This window comes from Tamandua tetradactyla, chromosome 10, assembly GCF_023851605.1.
Source record: "Tamandua tetradactyla isolate mTamTet1 chromosome 10, mTamTet1.pri, whole genome shotgun sequence".
Lineage (NCBI taxonomy): Eukaryota > Metazoa > Chordata > Mammalia > Pilosa > Myrmecophagidae > Tamandua > Tamandua tetradactyla.
The window spans coordinates 33,351,981-33,372,877 of record NC_135336.1 but is presented as its reverse complement, the minus strand read 5'-3'; the positions used below and the strand labels follow the sequence as shown (position 1 = coordinate 33,372,877).

The 20,897-nt window shown below is 36.2% G+C and overlaps 1 protein-coding gene across 4 annotated transcripts in view; it reads right to left on the bottom strand.

The window, feature by feature from the left end:
• Positions 1 to 4,845: 4,845 nt before the first annotated feature.
• Positions 4,846 to 20,897, bottom strand: part of SPICE1 (spindle and centriole associated protein 1) — a 109,737-nt gene continuing 93,685 nt past the window's right edge. For all 4 annotated transcript variants that reach the window (XM_077118357.1, XM_077118359.1, XM_077118358.1 and 1 more), the window contains 5 exons: positions 13,224 to 13,702; positions 10,753 to 10,936; positions 8,479 to 8,581; positions 5,945 to 6,032; positions 4,846 to 5,054 (listed from right to left, as the gene is read on the bottom strand). In XM_077118357.1, the coding sequence (XP_076974472.1) occupies positions 5,001 to 5,054; positions 5,945 to 6,032; positions 8,479 to 8,581; positions 10,753 to 10,936; positions 13,224 to 13,702 (908 nt within the window). In that variant the 3' untranslated portion in view covers positions 4,846 to 5,000. The remainder of the gene's footprint in view (positions 5,055 to 5,944; positions 6,033 to 8,478; positions 8,582 to 10,752; positions 10,937 to 13,223; positions 13,703 to 20,897) is intronic.

Here is a 20,897-nt window from a genome sequence, read left to right as displayed (position 1 = left end):
CCACAACCAGCTGGGGTGGTTGCTGAGGATAAAGGGAATACAGAATGGGTAATAGAATACCAGTTATGACCATGGGACCAGTTGCAGAAAGGACTTTCATGGTTATGAGCATTTGTTCCTTATTTTGTTACCTGTTTGCATATACACATAAAGCAAATATCTTTCTTTTCTTTCCTCTCTTTATCCCCTTACGATAAAAGTGAATATCAAAGAATACCAAAGATTTTCATCTTCTGGGAAAAAAGTTAGGGTATGTTATAAACAGGACGGCTGTATTATGTTAGGCCAATGTCATGGTCAGGTTCATGTGTCAACTTGGCCAAGTTGATAAGTGGCGGTACCTGTTTGTCTGGTTGGGGAAGTGTTGGCCTGTCTTTTATTATGAGGACATTTCATAGAATTAAGTCATGATCACATTGGCTACATCCACAGCTGATTGCATTTGTAATCAGCCAAGGGGAGTGTCTTCAATGAGTGATGCTTAATCTAATCACTGGAAGCCCTTTAAGGAAGATTCAGAAGAGACAGTTGCTCTTCCCTGCTTCAGCCGGGGAGCTTCTCCTGTGGAGTTCATCAAGACCCTCCATTAGAATCATCAGCTTCACAGCCTGCCCTGCAGATTTTGGACTCTACATTCCCACGGTTATGTGAGACATTTTTATAAATTTTATATTTACAAATATTCCCTGTTGATTCTGTTTCTCTAGAGAACCCTAACTAATACAGCCATCGTATGACTGTTATTGTCTTTATTTGGAGATTAAGTATGGTTTAAGGAGATGTGAATGAGTGCCAAGTTGACAAGGGGTGGACAGTGATGGTAAATTTCATGTGTTAACTTAGCTACGTTACAGTATCCAACTGTTTGATCAAGCAAGCAGTGGTCTAATTGTTATAGTGAGGGTTAGATTCATAGATAGATTTACAAAATTAGTCAGCTGATTGCATCTAAGGCTAACTGCATCCATAATCAACAAAGGACATAGCCCTCAACAATGAGAGGAGTCTCCTTTTTCAATGAGTTTGAGATCTTAAAGCAAGAACTGAGGATTTCAGAAGTCATAACAATTTCTGCCTTTTCTTCAGATAGCCAACTTCTCCTGGAGAAACTTCATCTTAATTCAGTTTTCCAGCTGTGGCCTGCCCTTCACAGTTCAAATGTGCCAGATTTCAGAATAACCTTTATTGAAGTTTCCAGCTTGCAGCCTGACCTACAGAACTTGGACTTGCCAATCTCAGGGTTGCATAAGCCAATTCCAAAAGTAAATCTCTCTCATGCGCCTTTACACACACATACACACACCCTAATAGTTCTTTTTCTCTCAAGAACCCTAGCTATTACATGCGTCTTGATTTTGGTGCTAGTTTCATGTGCATATACAACTGTCAAAAGTCACTGAATTGTTTTCTTTAAATGATACATTTATTGTACATAAATTTTTTTCTCAATAGTCAATACAAAATGGCTGCAATGTTTTGCATTTGTAGGTTTCCATAATCTTACACAATAATTTCCAAAAACTTTATACCATGCATTTTTGGTGATATTGAAATACCCTCTTTAGTCAAGTATTCTCCAATACAAAAAGAAATAAATCATTATTCTTGTTATTAACTAATGGTACCTCTAGGGTTTCTAAAAAGTCAAAAACATGTTAAACACTATGTTAATTACATTTTCAGATAATATACTTATTGTTTTTTCTTCAACCTCCAAACATTTTTTCAGGTGAAATACCTCTAAATTTAAAAGCACTGGGTTCAGTAGTTAATCTGAGAAAAAGTAAAACAAATTGACTACAGAGTATCTAAAAAACATGGAAACATGGATGAAATAGTGTATTTATTTATACATAAAATTTGGCATTTGACATTACTGAGAGCTTACTGTGAGGCAGGCCCTGTCCTAAGAACACTTATATATAGTACCTACTTAATTCCTCAATTCTGTAAAGAAGATATATTATTTCTTTGAAATGGAAAAGATGACATTGTGTAATTTGCCCAAAGTACACAGCTAGTAAGTGGCAGAGATGGCATCTGAATCCAGGCCTTCTGGTGCATTACTTGCACTCTTAACTATTGTGCTATAGTAGTTCTGATAAACCAGGTGAAGCTAGAGCTTCAAGTCCTCGCTTTACCTCTTACAAGTGCTCTGACATTGGGCAAATTACTTTTCCTCTAGGACTCAGGTTCCTCTTCTACAGAAAGGATAGAGGGGTGTTAAAACATGCCACCTCATAGGCTACAGTGCGATTTAAACAAGAAAATGGTAATTGTAGCTCAGCACAGTGTTTGCCACAGTAATGGCTCAATACAGAGTACCTATTATTATTAATGCCTCCAAATTACAAACACCATGAGAATAAGATGTTTAGTCTGCATTAAGAAGCAGCCTAGCAAGCTGACTAAGTACCTAGGCTCTAGAGGAAGAATGTTCCCATTCTAATGCACCACTCTCTAGTTGTGTGACCTCAAGATGGTACTTAACCTCCTTGTGCCTCAATTGCCTTTTTTGAAAAATGAGGATAATAGTACATTTCTGATAAGGATGTTATGAAGTCATATGAATTGCCTAGAACAGCACTTGGCATTTAGTAAATGGCCTAATTATTACAAACTTCTGCTAATCCAAATGATTTCATTGTGCACTGAAGGGATGATTATACCACAACGGTGGATTTAATTATCAATGTAGTTTCTCTCCCAAGCTGTAATTTGGAGAACTATAATCTTTACTAAAGTTTAGCAACTGATTAGCAGCTTTTGGGAGCATACTGGAGAAGTCATATGCTCTTTGAAAACATGAGTCTAAACACATGAAACACAAGTAATCTCAGTTTGGACTGTTAAATACAAATGGAGTACATCAGTCAAATATAATGGAGATCGCCCCTCTGCAATACCACAACTCAGTGATTCTCAAACTTGAGGGCCCATAAGAGTCACCTACAGGGCTTATTAAAACAGACAACATAGTTTCTGACTCAATAGGATTAGGATAGGGCCCAAGAATTTCCATTTCCAACAAGTACCCTAGGTGATGCTGCTCGACAGAGTTCATACTTTGAGACCCACCGAGGCAGATAGTTCTCAAAGCTGATCAGCAGAGCCCATGGCAGTCTAACTTTGAATTAAAACCAAATGTATACCAATTTATGATTTGGGGGCAATAAATATCTTTAGCACAATGTCTCCCAATCTTGGCTGCACACTGGAATCATCTGAGGATGGAAAAAACAAAACAAAACAAAGAGACACTTTTTTTAATCCAGAGATTCTAATTTAATTGGTGTGGGATGAGACCTGGGCATTGAAGATTTTAAAAGGTCCCAGTTGTTTCTAAACAGTTCAGAAGCACTGTTTTAGAAGGCTTGGGAAAGAAAAAGCTCTTCACTCCTCATCTATTATTCATGGAGGTTTTCAATCTATTTTTTGCGTTTTATAAGAAAGAGCAAACATTAAAACAATAGATATTTAAATGTCAGTCCCACAGGTTGTCAGTGAGCTAGTGGTAAACCTTTTTAGCATTGGTTCTCAACCCTGGTTTCACATTAGAATTGCTTTGAGCAGTCTTTTAAAATACCATGCCCAGGGCTTACAGCCCAGATAGTCTGGTGCTTTATAAATGCTCCCCAAATTGTGAATCACGGCTTTTGAAGTTCAAAGGAACGAAGGACAAAAAATATAGAGCCAACCATTTGAGAACATTAAGGAAAATGCATGTCAGTAGTATACATTTACAAATCAAACAGATACATTGACATTTGAGTACTATTAAGAAAAGGGGTAACACTAAAATGTTTTTTCTCCCAGACAGGGTGGTATTTACTAAAGACTAAATTTCAAAAAGTACAATACAGATGGAAGAATCTGCAACAATGCAAATGATTACAGATGATTTCACATAAATAAAACTGGAGTATTAGAAGAAAATCGTTTTCATTTTTGCCACCACGTCTATGAAAAGGACCAAGTAAAAGTTGCAAAGGACACCTCCTAAAATAGTGATTTAAAGCCAGAAGAGGAAGAAAGGATTGTCTAAGAAAGTTCCAGTGTGCTGCTCCCACCCTACATCTATTTGACTCAGATTGAGATTTCTTATCATAGCACCAAGGGGAGGGGATCATTCAAAAAGAATGTTTAGAGGAGAAACCAATTTCTGAGAGCCAGACAAGGTGCCTTGAAGGAAGATCTGATCTGTATGAATTTGGGTAAGCTCAGGGTTGGGAAAACTTATTGCAACTTTTTGTATTCAATTCTATTTCAAACACTAAATATACCATTAAATCAGTGCTACTACATTCAGACATTTGAGCTCTATGATCATTTTTTTTATTTGACAGCCCATTACCATTATGGATGACATTTTAACATTTAAAAACCCATAAAAATTTCATAATATACACAATTACTCTTACCTGTTTAAGCAACTACACACAAACACTTCCATGTTCATTTTCTAAAGTTGTACATTCCACTTGATGGAAAAAGTAATAGAGAACAGTGACTGTCCACCAAAAAAGAAACCAAAAGAGGATGTTAAGTTTTCCTGAAAGTCAGACTCTACTCACCCAGAGGCATTTCATGCTATATGCAAAGTAACTTAGTTCTTCAGAAAATAAATAAAATAAAAATGAAACAGGTGAACATTTAAGATACAATATAGAGATTTTTTAAATCCTGAATAAAGATGATAAAGGTAAAAATGTATTGCTGGAAAAAATTAAAATAACCTATGATATTATTAGAGTTATAAAACTTTAATTTCCCTACGGTCAAAATTTTATTTACAAGGGGTATGCATTGTTTATTTGTTGGAAACCTATTTGTAAAGGTCAATAATTAAAATAAATGCTTTATTTCTTTGTTTCATTAATACTAATTTACAGGATTTTGTAGGTTTTATCAACATAAGGACATAACTTGAAAGCAGGGGCAGGGAAAGGGGAGTAGATGCTCACGAAAAAACTACCGAGAACTATAAAACTCGACTTCACTTATGACACGTGAGTAGAAAGGGCAAACCAGCCTTCTTCATTTTGCTTCTCAATCTGTTGAAGAGAGATACAGAAAGGATTTAGAAAGTAACCACCCTTAACTTATAATAACCTATAACTTACATGATAATTTAGACCAAGTCCATACAATCAAAGTTATCCTATACATTGAATTGTACTAGAAACTAAATTGCTACTGTCATTTTTATTCTCTAAAAGAGACACTACCAATGAACTGATTCCCAAGAACCTCTTATTGATTTAGGAGTCCTCACTTAAAAATATACATATATAGGTTGTAATCAGTGTTTAATATATATCATAGGTACAACTTTTAAAAGGCAAAAAGAAAGTTATTTGATACTAGGAAATTAAGTATGTTACTAAATTCTAGGACCAAAGGTAAATTATATAAAACAGTTTACTTTGAAGCTTTTTTTGAATATATAAAATGTAACAAAGAGCAAATGCAGTCCTGGGCAACTGGGCTATCTGAGCCTATTAATTCATTTGGGCTATCAATACTCAATGTTTATTGAAGCATCACTATTTATTCTAATTACTGAAGTCAGTAATGAGAATAACAAGGTAAATTAGTATACTTTTCTTCTGAGGATTTTGTATCATCTTTAGGAAAACTGAGGAACAATAATTAAGAATAAAAATCAGGAGTGCAAAGGTAGTTCAGTGTAGAATTCTCCTGCCATGCAGTAGATCTGGGGTCGATTCCTAACCCATGCACTTCCCACCCCCCTGCCTCCCCCTGCCAAAAATTCAACAAATGGTGCTGCAATCATGGGATAGTCACATGGAAAAAGGATGAAATGTGACCCCCACCATACAGCATACAAAAAAAAAGAGCAGAAATCACTAAATCAACTACCTACCACCTTTACCCTGCTTCCATCTACACACATTTCATAAAATTACATTTTATCATGTACCTTTGCTCTTTGATTAAGAGATGCAAACTGTCCACTTCCTGATGTGGTGTTTAATGGAGAACAGGAATTACTAGCAGCCCCAGAAGATCTATTTTTGAGAAATAAGAGTGAGGAGAGTGAGCTGTCATTATTAACATTCAAAAATTAGACACAACACTGACAAGTCTCCATACTGTAAGAACTTGAAAACCAAATGGCTGACTGGGTCCAAATGAGTATATTATTTGTAACATTTTCACCAATTTTTAAATTTATTTTTATTGACAAAACAAAACAACATGCAAACACAAACATTCTTAACATAAGAACATTCCATACTTGGTATACAATCAATGGGTCACAATATCATCACATATTTTACCAATCTATTAATTTTTAACATTAAAGAGGAAAAATGGATTTGGAGGGGTGGTAGAGAAGGCCAAAGCAGAAGAGAAATGAGACTTGGAGCAGGTCAGTGCAGTCACAGCATGCAGGACAGAGACAGAAGAGCCACGTATGTCCTAGTGTCACCATTTACCAACAATGTGACCCATCTACGCACACCACCTATGGTATTTGAATTGTACATATCCCAGAAAAGGTCAAGTTCTTTTAATTCACACCTGTGGGTGTAGACCTATTGTGTGGGGGGGAGTTTTATTTTTTAACTTTTTTTTATTATATAAGATAAGATATATACAAAGCAAAGAAAGAAAACAGCAATAGTTTTCAAAGCATTCTTCAACAAGTAGTTACAGGACGGATCCCAGAGTTTGTCATGGGCTATTCATACCATCCTCTCAGATTTTTCCTTCTAGCTGCTCCAGGATATAGGAGGCTAGAAGGAATAAATATTTTTTTATTGCCACAACTGACTTTTTTTCTTTTTTCGTGAAAAATAACATATACAAAAAAGCAATAAATTTCAAAGCACAGCACAACAACTGGTTGTAGAACCAATTTCAGAGTTCAGTATGGGTTACAATTTCACAATTTTAGGCTTTTACTTCTAGCTGCTCTAAGATACTGGAGACTAAAAGAGATATCAATTTAGTGATTCACCAATCATACTCATTAGTTAAACTCTACCTTTTCTGTGTAACTCTACCATGACCCTTTGATCTTTCTATCCCACTCTCTTTAGGGCATTTAGGCTATGGCCATTCTAACTCTTTCATGTTGGAAGGGGCTGTCAATAATATGGGGTAGGGAGATGGAACTATCTGATGTTCTTGAGAGGCTGGGCCCTCTAGGTTTCAGGACTTATCTGGTCCACGAACCCATCTGGAGGTTATAGGTTTCTGAAAAGTTACACTAATGCATGGAACCTTTGTAGAATCTTATTGCCCTAGATGTTCTTTAGGATTGGCTGGAATCAGTTTTGGTTGGGATTTGGCAAGTTATGATAGGTGGCAGTGTCTAACTGAAGTTTGCATAAGAGCGACCTCCAGAGCAGCTTCTCGACTCTATTTGAACTCTCTCAGCCACTAATACTTTATTAGTTATACTTCTTTTCCCCCTTTTGGTCAAGATGGAATTGCTGATCCAATGGTGCTAGGGCTGGACTTATCCCTGGGAGTCATCTCCCACGCCACTAGGGAGACTTTCACCCCAGGATGTCATGACCCATGTATGGGGGAGGGCAATGATTTCACTTGCACAGTTGGGCTTAGAGAAAGTGAAGCCACATCTGAGCAACAAAAGAGGTCTTCCAAATGTAACTCTTAGGCATACCTATAGGTAGTCTAAGCTTCTCCACTACCCACATGAGCTTCATAAGAGTAAGCCTCAAGATCAAGGGTTTGCCTATTGATTTGGGTGTCGCTAATATTTGACACAGTATCAGAGGATTATGTGGGCCCTTTCAAGAAGATAAAACATATCCTAAGAAATGAAATTCAGAGAAGCATCCAGAGAAGCTGAGAGATGGAGCACCTAGAAGCTGAAAGCAATAAAACCCAGAAGAAAAGGACCAGCAGACATTGTCATGTGCCTTGCTATCTGACAGAGGAGTACAAGCTCACCTGTAACCAGTCTTCAGAGAAGGTATCAACCTATTGATGCCTTAAATGGGACATTTTCACAGCCTCAAATGCAAATTTGTAAGCTAACATATCCCCATGGTTAAAAGTGAGTCCTTTTCAAGTATATTGCATTTCAACAGCTCTAGCAAACCAGAGCACTACCCAATTAGTTCCATTAGCCTAAGTTTCTTTTATTGTAAAAGAGGAAAATACTACTGCTCAATTTAGCTATACTTTCATACATTACCTCCTCATTTTGTGACCCATAAAGCATTCTACTTATGTGTTATTTTCCCATTTTTTTATTCAGTAGCCAACCCGCGCTTTTGTACTTAATTAAGGTTTGTTCCTCACTTCTTCTTTTTCCCCCCAAAAATGGTCCTCTCCAATTACTTTCTTTTCTCTACAGGGGTGAGTCCATATGAACCTAAGTCAGATATTATATACTTCCTTTTTATACTAGAAAAATGATACACATACCACAATCTTCATTTTCTTTTAAAGTAATCATTTCCACTATAATCCTACCTTCTTGTATTTATCCGACCAGTAGGAGAAACAGTACTGCATTTTGAGCTTTCTGGGGCTTCTGCTCCTGGAATAGATACTTCGATTGTCCTCTTTCCTCCTTCTAAAACATAATTATAAATATTAGTTTCATTACTTTTCATTGAAAAATTAGAATTCAGCTTGACTTCTGTCTTTCTGCAAATACCACATTATAAACACGGTGGTTCTCTCTATATTTTAATCCTTATGGCCCACCAATATACACTGGGAAGATTTTTTTTTAAGAAACTAAGACAAGAGACTTCAGTTATTAGTGTCAATCCAGTAGCTTGTCAGTTAATAGAGAGACAGAATCTTCAGACAAGTTGTATGACAGTTCTGAAAGTGAAAACCAGAAATTAAGAGCTAGGCCTGAAGAAATTGAGAAATTTGTCAAAAACAACTTATTTAAAGTTTTCAGGGGAAAAAAAAAGGAAAAAGAAACAAAATTTCTGAAGTGACACAGTACACTTTTAAATATATTACATTAATAGTGTTATTGAATACAATAAAGGAGAAAGCTGTAGCGTTCATATGCCAATGACAAGTGTAATAAATATATTGCCAATACTTCAGAAGTAGGCAATCAACAAATATTTAGTAAGTATCTACTAATGAAAGACTTTATGTCCATCCAGACATAAAGCCTCCTGCAGATCACTGCTTAAAACCAGTAATTTCTGGGCTTTTAGAGTAAATGAAATCCACTTATAACTTTATTCCTGAGTTATTCTAGAAAATCAAAGAGGTGTTGCATGGAATATGATTTATTTCTATTTTTATCACTTAGGCCCACAGAGGTTCTTGGGAAACCAAGCATTTTACCTAAGAAAAGAATATCAGAGAGATAAGCACTGGAATGGAGAAATAAAGTTAGGCGACTTGGGTCCCTGTCGCAAATCCACCAATTTGCTTTGCAACTTCAGACAAATCACTTAACTTTTTTGTTCTTCAGTTTACTTATCAAATAGGTATAATAACAGCTCTCAGGGTATGCTATGAACTAAACATAATAAACAGAAAAGAAAGCACTATTTAATCTTAAAAAGAGCCAAAACAGAAGATGTCACTTGTAACCACAAAGTTCTTCTTGAGGGTGATCTGTGTTATTTTTCTTCATTGCACTTAGTACTAACTGACTTAGCTCATTCACACATTCATTCATTTATTTTTTTCCTCTCCAACTCAAATACTGGAGCATTCGAGCTGGGCAGGAACTTGTCCTGTCTGATGCTACATCCCCAGTACCCACAACATACCAGGCACATAGTAGATGTTCATAACTTAATTTATTCATTCTAATCTGAAGCTGCCTTCAGACTTCATGACTATGAAGAACCTTAATTATTCAATCTTAGCTAAAAAGCAACTTGAGATGTAGTTTATCTCAAAGTACCTTTTTGATAATAAATAATAGAGGGAACAAATGTTAAAATTAAAAAGTATATATATTGGGTAGATGGAAATACTAGTGGTCAATGAGAGGAAGGGGTAAGAGGTATGGTATGTATGAGTTTTTTCTTTCTTCTTTTTATTTATTTTTCTGGAGTGATGCAAATGTTCTAAAAAATGACCATGGTGATGAATATACAACTATGTGATGATATTGTGAGTCACTGATTGTACACTATGTATGGAATGTTTGTATGTGCTTGTACGTTGTTTTATCAATTAAAAAATAAACAAAAAAAGTACCTTTTTGAATATGAGTACTATGACAAGTAAATTTTCAGTTACTATTCTATTATTTAGAATGCCCACTATTTTTCACATTCCTAAATATAACAATATTATATAAAGGTTTGTAAATTTATAAATGAAAATGCTGCTGAACTACAGGTATCAATTTTAATGTTTCTTAAAAAGTATTAATTTGCAATTTGTTGGTAATTTAATTCTAAATTATCATTTTGCTGTTTATGTTTTATAAATTAGTGGGAGTATATGTCCTAAGTGAATTGTACACTGTCATGGGTCCCATGTAAAGCAAATTAGGAACTCAAACACCAAAGATTAACTCAACACCAAAGGCACCATAATGGTAGAAAGACTGTTACACTAAGAATCAGAAGACCTGCCTTCTATTACAATATCTGTCACATAATCTATGACTTAAGTCTGTTCCTTTCTGTGCAAAAACAAAGGAATAGGAATATATGTCCTCTGAGATTTCTTTCAGTGCAAGAAGTCACAAAATCAAGAAAGGGAAAGCTTTCATATTTCTAGCTTTTAAATCATGTTTTTGTAACCAACCAGTCCATGCTCGGAGAGGTGACTGAGCAGGTGATACTGGAAGAGAGGAAGGATTCAAACAGGCAAGTTTCTGCTGCTCTATCAACTGTAGTAGTTTTCCACGAGCCTCCACACTCTGTCGATTCAATTCTGCAATCCGTTCCTCCATGCTACTTAGAACTAGAGGTTGTGCTGCTGGAAAAGTCTTTAAAAAAAAAGCATGAATTTCAATATTGGGGGGGACCCACACAGTTCTGACATTTTGTAAAAATAAACTCTTCTACTAATTATCAGCAAGTTAGTATTCACAACCCTTGTTGTATGTAAACTTGAATAGTGGGTAAGTAATAGAACTTACAAATCATTCATTGAAAAATTAAGGCTAACATAAAGGGATATTAGTCCTTCTACTGGTGTCATCTAAGCCCTTTGTCTATGGACATAAGTCTGTGGGACAAAGCTTTCCTTTTGTCTCAGTGCTCACTGAGCTATACAAAAGATCACAGAGGCAAAGAGACTCCTTCTGGTACTAGGCCACATATCTATTAATGACAGATCTGGGTTTGAATTACAATATGTAGAACAAAAGAGACTGACTATAGTTGAAACAGATGCTTCAATAATCTTCAAAAATGTACCATGAATTATTTGACAAAGATTTTTGGTTGTCTTACTGCTCCTTCCAGGCCACTTTTGGCCTAAGGTATCTGATTCAATAATGATGGCCAAAAAGAAAGATGAGATGTAGAGTAAAAAATAGCCACACAAGTAGCATAACATAAGTTTAATTTTAAAATTCCCAGGAAGACTGTACTTATGCCATCCTAAATTATTTCATTTAGTTAAGTAAGTCCCTTTGGAAGAAAAAAAAATCTCTAATAGAAAACACTAATGTGGAGCTTATGCCCATAGTAAATAAATAAATAAATAAGCAAAACAGGATGAATTAAATGACATTTTATATTTCCAATAATATCAAAAAAAGGTGGTAAGGGCAACAATGTTAGATTGTTAACTCCTGCTCTATATAAAAATTATAAATGCAGGCAATCTTAATATTTAACTCTGCAGCCTTTTAAAAACTAAGTTACCTGTTGCCTGCTTCAAATCATCAAAAACTGTAAACATAGAAATGTCTTTCAACATGCAAAACTGAGACGGTTCTAAATTACATACAACTATACCAAGGCTGCTGCTTACTCCTAACACTTCTTCTTGATTCCTTTTTTGCCAACCCTTCTGATTACTATTTCTGTCTCAGTAGCTGGATTGTCCTTATTCTCCATGAGTCATTGCTAACAGAAGTGCCCATTACTCCTTCCACCTGCCCCTAACCTTCCTCATTGAAGCCCAAGATCTTCTGCTGTTAAACTCTATGGAAGCACTCACTTCAACAGCCCATAATCCACGAAGCTGCCCAATTCCTTCCCACTGCTAAAACACTGCCACGTTCCCTATCAGAACCCTGACAAGAGCCATTTTGACTCACAAAGGGGTAAAACGAAGTTTCATTTATCTCTGAGACTAGCAAGAAGAGGTGTGTTATAAACATCCCTCAGGTAGAAATTAAAATCCCTTTTCTCCCACAAACAAGAACTAAATGAAGTTTAAGTGATCAGCTTAGTCCATAAAGTTTAATAAACTCACAAAATTCCTGCATGATAATATACAGACCTTTGCTCCTCAAACCAGCAGTGCTCCTCCTACCAGCAGCACTACTGCAAACGCAGAAATGCACAGGTCCTACTTCAAACCTACTCAATCAGAAACTGAAGTTAAGCAAGATCTCTAGGTGCTTCATATGCACATTAAAGATTGACTTTAATAATCCTTTAAAACATCAATTCCATAGGAAATTGCACTGTGTCTTAAAAAAGTTAATAGTTTGCCTTCTAGCCTCCTACATTCTGGAGTAGTTAGAAGGAAAAATCTGAGAGGATTGTATGGTAGCCCATGACAAACTCTAGGATTTGTCCTGTAACTACTTGTTGAAGAGTGCTTTGAAAACTACTGCTTTTTTATGTCTTTGTTTTGTATATATGTTATACTACACAATAAAAAATTTAAAAAAAAAGCTAACTGTTCATGAGTTGAGGGCCAACTGTACATAATTTACTTTTCTGAGCCACTTTTAAGAGCAAATATACTTTCAGTTAAAATGTAGTTGTGTGGCAAACTTTCATGTAATGTTAATTCTACATTTTATATTTAAAACTTCATTCCTAGTTTACACTTAGCTTTTTTACATATTTTCCCTTTGTCTTATTTTCCTCATTCAGTTATTTTTTATTTCATCTTGATTTATTGTATGTGTAGTACAAACTGGTAAATAAATTCTACCTATTTTGTGGCGAGGACACACCAAAGCATAAACCATCTAGTAGCAGCCTCAAAAATATCTAAGATCTCTTCTGGAAAGCAGTCCCTTAAGATGTCCAAGTGATATAATTATATTTCTATATATCCCTGAGCAATCTGTAAATGATACTCACAGCAGATATGTTGCTTGTGCTTTCCTGTTTGTTTAACTCCTGAGGTCCATCCCCTTGCTCTCCCCCTGTGCCAATAATATCATTCAGATGTGCCTTAATAGCTGAATTCTGCAGCGTCAATTCAGCAATTCGTGCCAAGATGTCTTTTCTTTGTATTAACGTCTCATCAAGCTGTTGCCCATCTCCCAGTACTGGAGGCTCTTCTGAGAGCGTGGGGTTTCTGGATTGCTGAGTGCTTGGAAGGGAATTGCAGAGGGGCTGTGATAGGTTAACCAAAGCATCCTGGCTACTGTTCTCCAAATCTTCTCCCATGTGAGAAACTCTCCACCTCTGAGTGAAGAGACGACTCTCCTCACTTGAATTCTGGCTGTCTGTACCAGTGGGTGAAGTTTTCTTTTCCCAATTTTGTTCTTTTTCAATTATTTCCACAGTTGGAGGAATACGTGGAGCAGGACGAGTGTGAACAGTCCTCCTCAATACTGTAAATAAGAATTAAAAAATAATAAGTACGTATTACTCTGCCATAAAACGGTACTACAACTGCCTCATTAACGCATCACAGTAAAGTTAGCAAAGAATTTCAACAGAAAGTTTTGGCTTCTAAATGTCTAATTTAGTTTAGATATGCCACTCTTAACAATCAAATGCATAAACTCTATATTCTGCAAAGCATTTATCAGTATCTTTGTGAAAATCCATCTGCCAAGTTCACATTTCAATACATGTATTGACTTTGGGAATATTCGAGTGGGAGTGCAGGTACCTAATTTAAAATGAAGGTGGTCAGGAAAGGCCTCTCTGAGGAAGTAAAATTTTAAAATGATAAAGTGTCTTGCAGGAAATACAGCAAAGGCCATCACAGGCAGACAGAACTATATGTAAAGGCCCTAAAAACCAAAGAAAGTCTAGCTGTAGAATAGTAACAACGGAAGGATTGGAAAGATCTGATATTGGAGAGGTGTGCACGTGCCATTTCTTACAAAGTTTTTAAAGCCACATTAGGAATAATTTAATGTAAGAGCAATGGAAAACTACAGAAGGTTTAGCAGTAATTCAATTTACATTTTAAGAACACCATGTTCCTGCAGTGGATAGTTGGAAGGTAACAGAATGGAAGTAAACAGCCCAGTAAACCTTTGCAATAGTGGTAGCTATGACTATGGTTATGTTGGCAATTAGCGATGGAGACACTTAGATAGATTTGAGAAATACTTTGACAACAGAACTGGGAGTGCTGAACTAGAAGTGAGGAATAAGGGAAACACACAAATCAATGACGTAAACAATTGAGAGGACAGTGATGCCATTTACTGAGATGGAGAAGACAAGAAGAACAGAATTGGAGTAGAGAGGTCATCAATAATCAGTTTTGAACATGCTAAGTTTAAGATATCTTTAGATTCATCCATGTATCCAAGCAGATAAATTCATGGGTCAGAAACTCCAAAGATTCAGGCCAGGAAGTCACTAGTATATAGAAATTACTGAAAGCCATGAGAACAAAATTATCTAGAGAAAGAGTACAATGAGAAAAGAAAAGAGTACCAGGATACAAGAAACTTTATATAAAGGATTAGGCAAAGGAGGCTAGCAAGACAGACTGAAGCAAGCAGCCAGAGAGATAAGAAAAATACTACAAGAAGGGGAATCAGGGTAAACAAAGAGAAGAGACTGTTTCACAAAAAAAGAGAGTGGTCAGCTGTGTATAACACTAAGACCTAACAAGATAAGGAGAGAAAAGTATGCACTGAATTTAGTAACATGGAGGACAATGGAGCCCTTAGCAAGAGCAATTTAGGTGGAATGGTAAAGAGTGAAGTGAAAAGAGGATTGTTTCTAATTCAAGATAGACTGATCACACATTTGCCTTGCTTCCTTCCAACAAAATGACAGAAACAAAGTATGCTGGTTTGAAAGGAAGTATGCCCCCTAGAAAATCCATGTTTTAACCCAAATCCCATTTCATAAAGGTAGAATAATCCCTATTCAATACTGTATGTTTGAAACTGTAATCAGATCATCTCCCTGGATGATGTGATTTAGTCAAGAGTGGTTGTTAACCTGGATTAGGTGACAACATGTCTCCACCCATTTGGGTGGATCTTGATCGGTTTATTGGAGTCCTATAAAAGAGGAAACATTTTGAAGAATGGGAGATTCAAAGAGAGCAGAGCAGAATGACATAGCCATGAGAAGCAGAGTTCACGGCCAGTGACCTCTGGAGATGAAGAAGGAAAATACCTCCCGAGGAGCTTCATGAAACAGGAAGCCAGGAGAAGAAGCTAGCAGATGACACCGTGTTAGTCACGTGCCCTTCCAGATGAGAGAGGAACCCTGACCGTGTTCACCATGTGCCTTTCCAGATGAGAAAGAAACTCTGTGTTCGCCATGTGCCTTCTCACTTGACAGAGAAACCCTGAACATCATCGGCCTTCTTGAACCAAGGTATCTTTCCCTAGATACCTTTGATTGGACATTTCTATAGACTTGTTCTAATTGGGACATTTTCTCAGCCTTAGAACTGTAAATCAGAAACTTATTAAATTCTCCTTTTTAAAGGCCATTCCGTTTCTGGTATATTGCATTCCACACCTAGCAAACTAGAACACGAAGTATAAAAGTAAATTTATCCAAGCTAAGGGAACTTCTGGAGAAGAAGTAGGTCTCTGTTCTCTCACCAAAACAACTATTAAACAGGCAGGAACTGTCTAAAACAACTATTTTGAAATCTAAGAGCCAGAAAAACACTGTAAAACATCCAGAAATTAGGAGAAAGAGGTTGATAAATTACTGTAGAGAACTATAAATTGTTCTCTGTACGTGGCAACCACTAGTACACATCACCTACTCTCACAGCAGGTCAATGTGGGGACCAGCTCCTGGGTAACTACTGTTGACAGAAAGGGACATAAATATGCTCCTCCCCAAGAACAGAGGTGTGCACAGCTGGTCAGTGATCATGGCTTTTGATTAGCAAATCCAGATCACTGGGTCCCATCTCTGAGAGGAACTACTGTTTTAACCTGCCCCAGGAAAAGCTGAGGTAGCCATTGTTTCAAACCAACCCCAGACAAAAGCCACAGTATCATTTCAACCCTCCCAGGACAGGGCCAGGGGTGGTGGAAATGTAAAGATGTAATGCTTCCTCAGGGCTGCAGGGGACGGTTAGCAGAAGGTTTGCATTTGTTGGGCAGGCCAAGAAAGAGAATCAACAAAACCAAAAGTTGGTTCTTTGAAATGATCAACAAACCTTTAGCTAGACTGACAAAGGAAAAAATCGGGAGAATACAAATAATAAAAATAAAAAATGAAAGGGGGCCATTACTATAGATCCTGCTGAAATAAAAGGGACTAAAAGTGGATACTATGACTAACTGTATGTCAATAAATTAGACAACCTAGATGAAATAGACAAAATCTTAGAAACACATAAATTACCTACACTGACCTAAGAAGAAACTGAAGATTTCAACAAACTAATTACTAGTAGAGATTGAATCAGTAATCAAATACCTCCCAACAAAGAAAAGCCCAGGACCAGATGGCTTCCAAGGATTTCAGAAAGACAAGTCCAATTCTGTACAAATTCTTCAAAAAAAAAAAAAAAAGAGAAGAAGAGGGAACACTCCCTAATTCATTCTATGAGGCCAACATCACTCTCATACCAAAGCCAGATAAAGATACCACAAGAAATATCTCTTATGAATATAGGTGCAAAATTGCTCAAAAAATACCAGCAAACCAAATCCAACAACATATTAAACGAATTATACAGGGGGGTGCAAAGAATTCTCTCCTGCCATGCATTGGTCACATGTGACCAACAGGGATTTGTCCCTGGTATGCAAGGTTGGTTCAATTCAAGAAACTCAATCAATGTAATACACCACATTAAAAGAATGAAGGGAAAAAAAAATACGATCATTTCACTGGTAAAAGATAGGGAGTTTGACAAAATAAAATACCCTTTCTTGATAAAAACACTTATGACACTAAAAATAGAAGGAAACTTCCTCAACAAGGGCATATATGAAAAGCCCACAGCTAAGATCCCATTTAATGGTGAAAGACTGAGAGCCTTCCCTCTAAGAGTCTAAGCCCTTGCCAGAGCAATTAGGCAAGAAACAGAAATAAAAAATATCTAAATTGGGAAAGGAAGAAGTAAAGCTTTTTCTCTTTGCAAAAAAAGAAAATCCTGGAAAATCCACAACACAGCTCCAAGAGCTAATAAATGAATTCAGCAAAGTGGCGGGGTACAAGATCAACACCCAAAATCAGCACTGTTTCTATACACAAGCAATGAACAATAGGAGAAGATGTCAACAACAACAACAACAACAAAAATTCCATCTACAATAGCAAGTAAAAGATTCAAATATCTAGAAATAAATCTAACCAAAAACATAAACAACTAATATACAAATAAATTACAAAACATTCCTAAAAGAAACAAAAGAGACCTAAATAAATAGAAGGATATTCCATGTTCATGGATTGGAAGACTAAATATCATTAAGATGCTAATACTGCCCAAGCAATTTATAGATTCAATGCAATCCCAATGAAAATTCCAATAACCTTTTTACAAATGGAAAAGCCAATCATCAAATTTATATGGAAGGCTTAAGCCATGAAAAAGAATGAAGTTGAAGGACTCACACTTGCTGATCTTAAAACATATTACAAAGCCACAATTAAAACAGCATGGTATTGGCACAAGAACAGGCATATATACCAATGATAGAATTCAGAGCTCAGAAATCAACCTTCACATTTTATAGCCAATTGATTTTTGACAAGATGGCAAAGACTACTCTTTTGGGGAAGAGTAGTCTCTGCAACAAATGGTGCTAGGAAAACTGGATCTCCATTTGCAAAATAAAAATAAGAGAGAGATAGAGAGAGAGAGAAGGCCCCTACCTCATAACCATATACAAAAAGCAACTCAAAATGGCTCAAAGATCTAAATATAAGAGCTAAAACTAGTAAACTCCTAGAAGAAAACACAGGGAAGAATCTTCAAGACCTTGTGTTAGACAATGGTTTCTTGGACTTTATACCCAAAGCACAAGCAAAAAAAAAAAAAAAAAGATAAATAATACCTCATCAAAATAAAACACTTTGTTCCTCAATGGACTTTATCAGAGAAGTAAAAGACAATCTACTCTTGAGAGAAAATATTTCAAAACCACATATCCAATAAAGGATTAGTATCCAGTACACAGAAAGAAATTCTTCAACTTAACAATAAAAAGACAAACAACCCAAATGTAAAATGGGTGAAAGACATGGACATCTTCCCAAAGAAAACATACAAATAGCCAGAAAGCACACAAAAAGATGCTCAATAATATTAGCCATCAAGGAAATACAAATCAAAACCACAATGAGATATCATTTCACACCCATTAAAACAGTTGGTATTAAAAAAAAAAGGAAAATAAGTGTTGGAGAGGATGTGGAAAAACAGGAATACTCATTCATTGCTGGTGGCAATGTAAAACAGTGCAAGTGCTGTGGAAGATAGTTTGATGGTTCCTCAGAAAGTTAAGTGACCTGGCAATCCCACTACTAGGCTGTGCCAGTTTGAATCTGTGGTGTAATACAAAAAAGCCAAGTCCTTTAATCTTCATTCTATATTGCTGGGTGGGAGTTTTTTGATTATCCATGGAGATGTGACCCAACCAATTGTGGATGGTAACTTTTGATTAGATGGTTGCTATGGAGATGTGTCTCCATCCACTCAAGGTGGGGTTGCTTACTTGGATCTCTTTAAGAGAGAACCATTTTGGAAAAAGCTATAGAGTCCATGCAGTCAGAGACCTTCAGAGATGAAGAAGGAAAATGTCATGAAACAAGAAGCCTGGAGAGAAAGTTAGCAGACATTGCCTTGTTTGCCATGTGCTTCTCCAGTTGAGAGAGAAACCCTGAATGTCATCAGCCTTCTTGATCCAAGGTATCCTTCCCTGGATCTCTTAGATCGGACATTTCTATAGCCTTGCTTTAATTTGTACATTTTCATGGCCTTAGAATTGTAAATGTGTAACTTAATAAATTCCCCTTTTTAAAAGCTGTTCCATTTCTGATATATCACATTCTGGCAGCTTGCAAACTACAACATAGATATATATCCGAAAGAATTGAAAGCAAAGACTCAAACAGACATTTTCACACTGATGTTCAGAGTGGTATTATTCACAATTGCCAAAAGATATAAACAACCCAAGTGTCCACTGACCAATAAATGGATAAAAATGTGGTATATACACACAACAGAATATTATTCAGTCATAAAAAGGAATGAAGCCCCGATACATTTAACACAGATGAACCTCAAAGACATGATGTTGAATGAAATAAGCCAGACACAAAAGAACAAATATTGTATGATCTCACTGATTTGAAACAATTAGAATAAATAAACTCATAGAGTCAGAATCCACAGTATAGGTTACCAGGGACTGGGGGATGGGAGGGTGGGTAGGGAGACAGGGAATGGGAAATTAAGGCTTAAAATGTACAGGGTTCCTATTTGGAATGATGGAAATGTTTTGGCAATGGATGGTGTTGATTATAGCACCACATTGTGAACACAATTAATAGCACTGAAACATATATACAAATATGATTAAAAGGGGAAATGTTATATCATATAACATTGGTAACAATTTTTTAAAAATCCATGGAACTATACTACACAAGCCCTAAATTAAACCATGGACCTTAATAGTACAATTATAAATTATAATTTATGTACTGTAACAAATATTCCACACCAATGCAAGGTGTTGCTGGTGGGATGGTATATGCAAATCATGTATTTTATGCATGATTGTTATGTAAACCCACAACTTCTCTAATAAAGGGGAAAAAGTAAATACATCTATATTAGCAAAAAGAATGGTCTAGTTAGAGAGTCATTAACAAAGGAGATATTTCAACAAATTTCTGGAAGGCTGAGAGTGGACAGAAAGTGTGTGAGAGAAGCAAACTGAACAGAAGCCACAGCCTAGTATATGTATATATTACAAGGAAGCTATAAGTAAAAGCATTCTTTCCAGATAAACCTGGAAAAGGCCTCAGGCTCAAAGCTCACAGGTACAGAATATAAGAATAAGAAGACTGAAAACTGAGAATTATTTGAAAGTCTACAGTACAGTTATGTTAGTCAAACTGTTCCTCACCACTTCTCCCTACCCCAAAGCAAAAAACACAGGGTTGGGGAGAGCAAAGTGTGCTAACCCTGATCTAATAGTTAGATCCCACTTACTAACTCTAAAAGGAAGCCAGTAGCTAACATATCATGCCCATAACTTAAGGCAAAGACCATGAGGAAAACAGACCTAGACCTATCTGCATTATACCAGAAAAAAATCGATGCAACTTCCTATAATATTCATAAGTATTTGTTCTTAAATATGAACGGACAATAAAAGACCAATAGACATACAGGAAAACCAGCAGCATAAAAGAAAAAAGCCAAGATCGGCAAACAAAACAGACCACATTTCGGAGATTCATAACAAGCATCAATTTAGAAAGGGGAAATCAAACAATAAGAAAGAGCTCTTGCTTGCAAATTAAAAATATAATTTGGAAAATAAAAAAAGAGAAAAGAGTTGAACATAAGTGGGAGAAATCTCCAAGAATACAGGGAGGAAGATACAAAGCCAA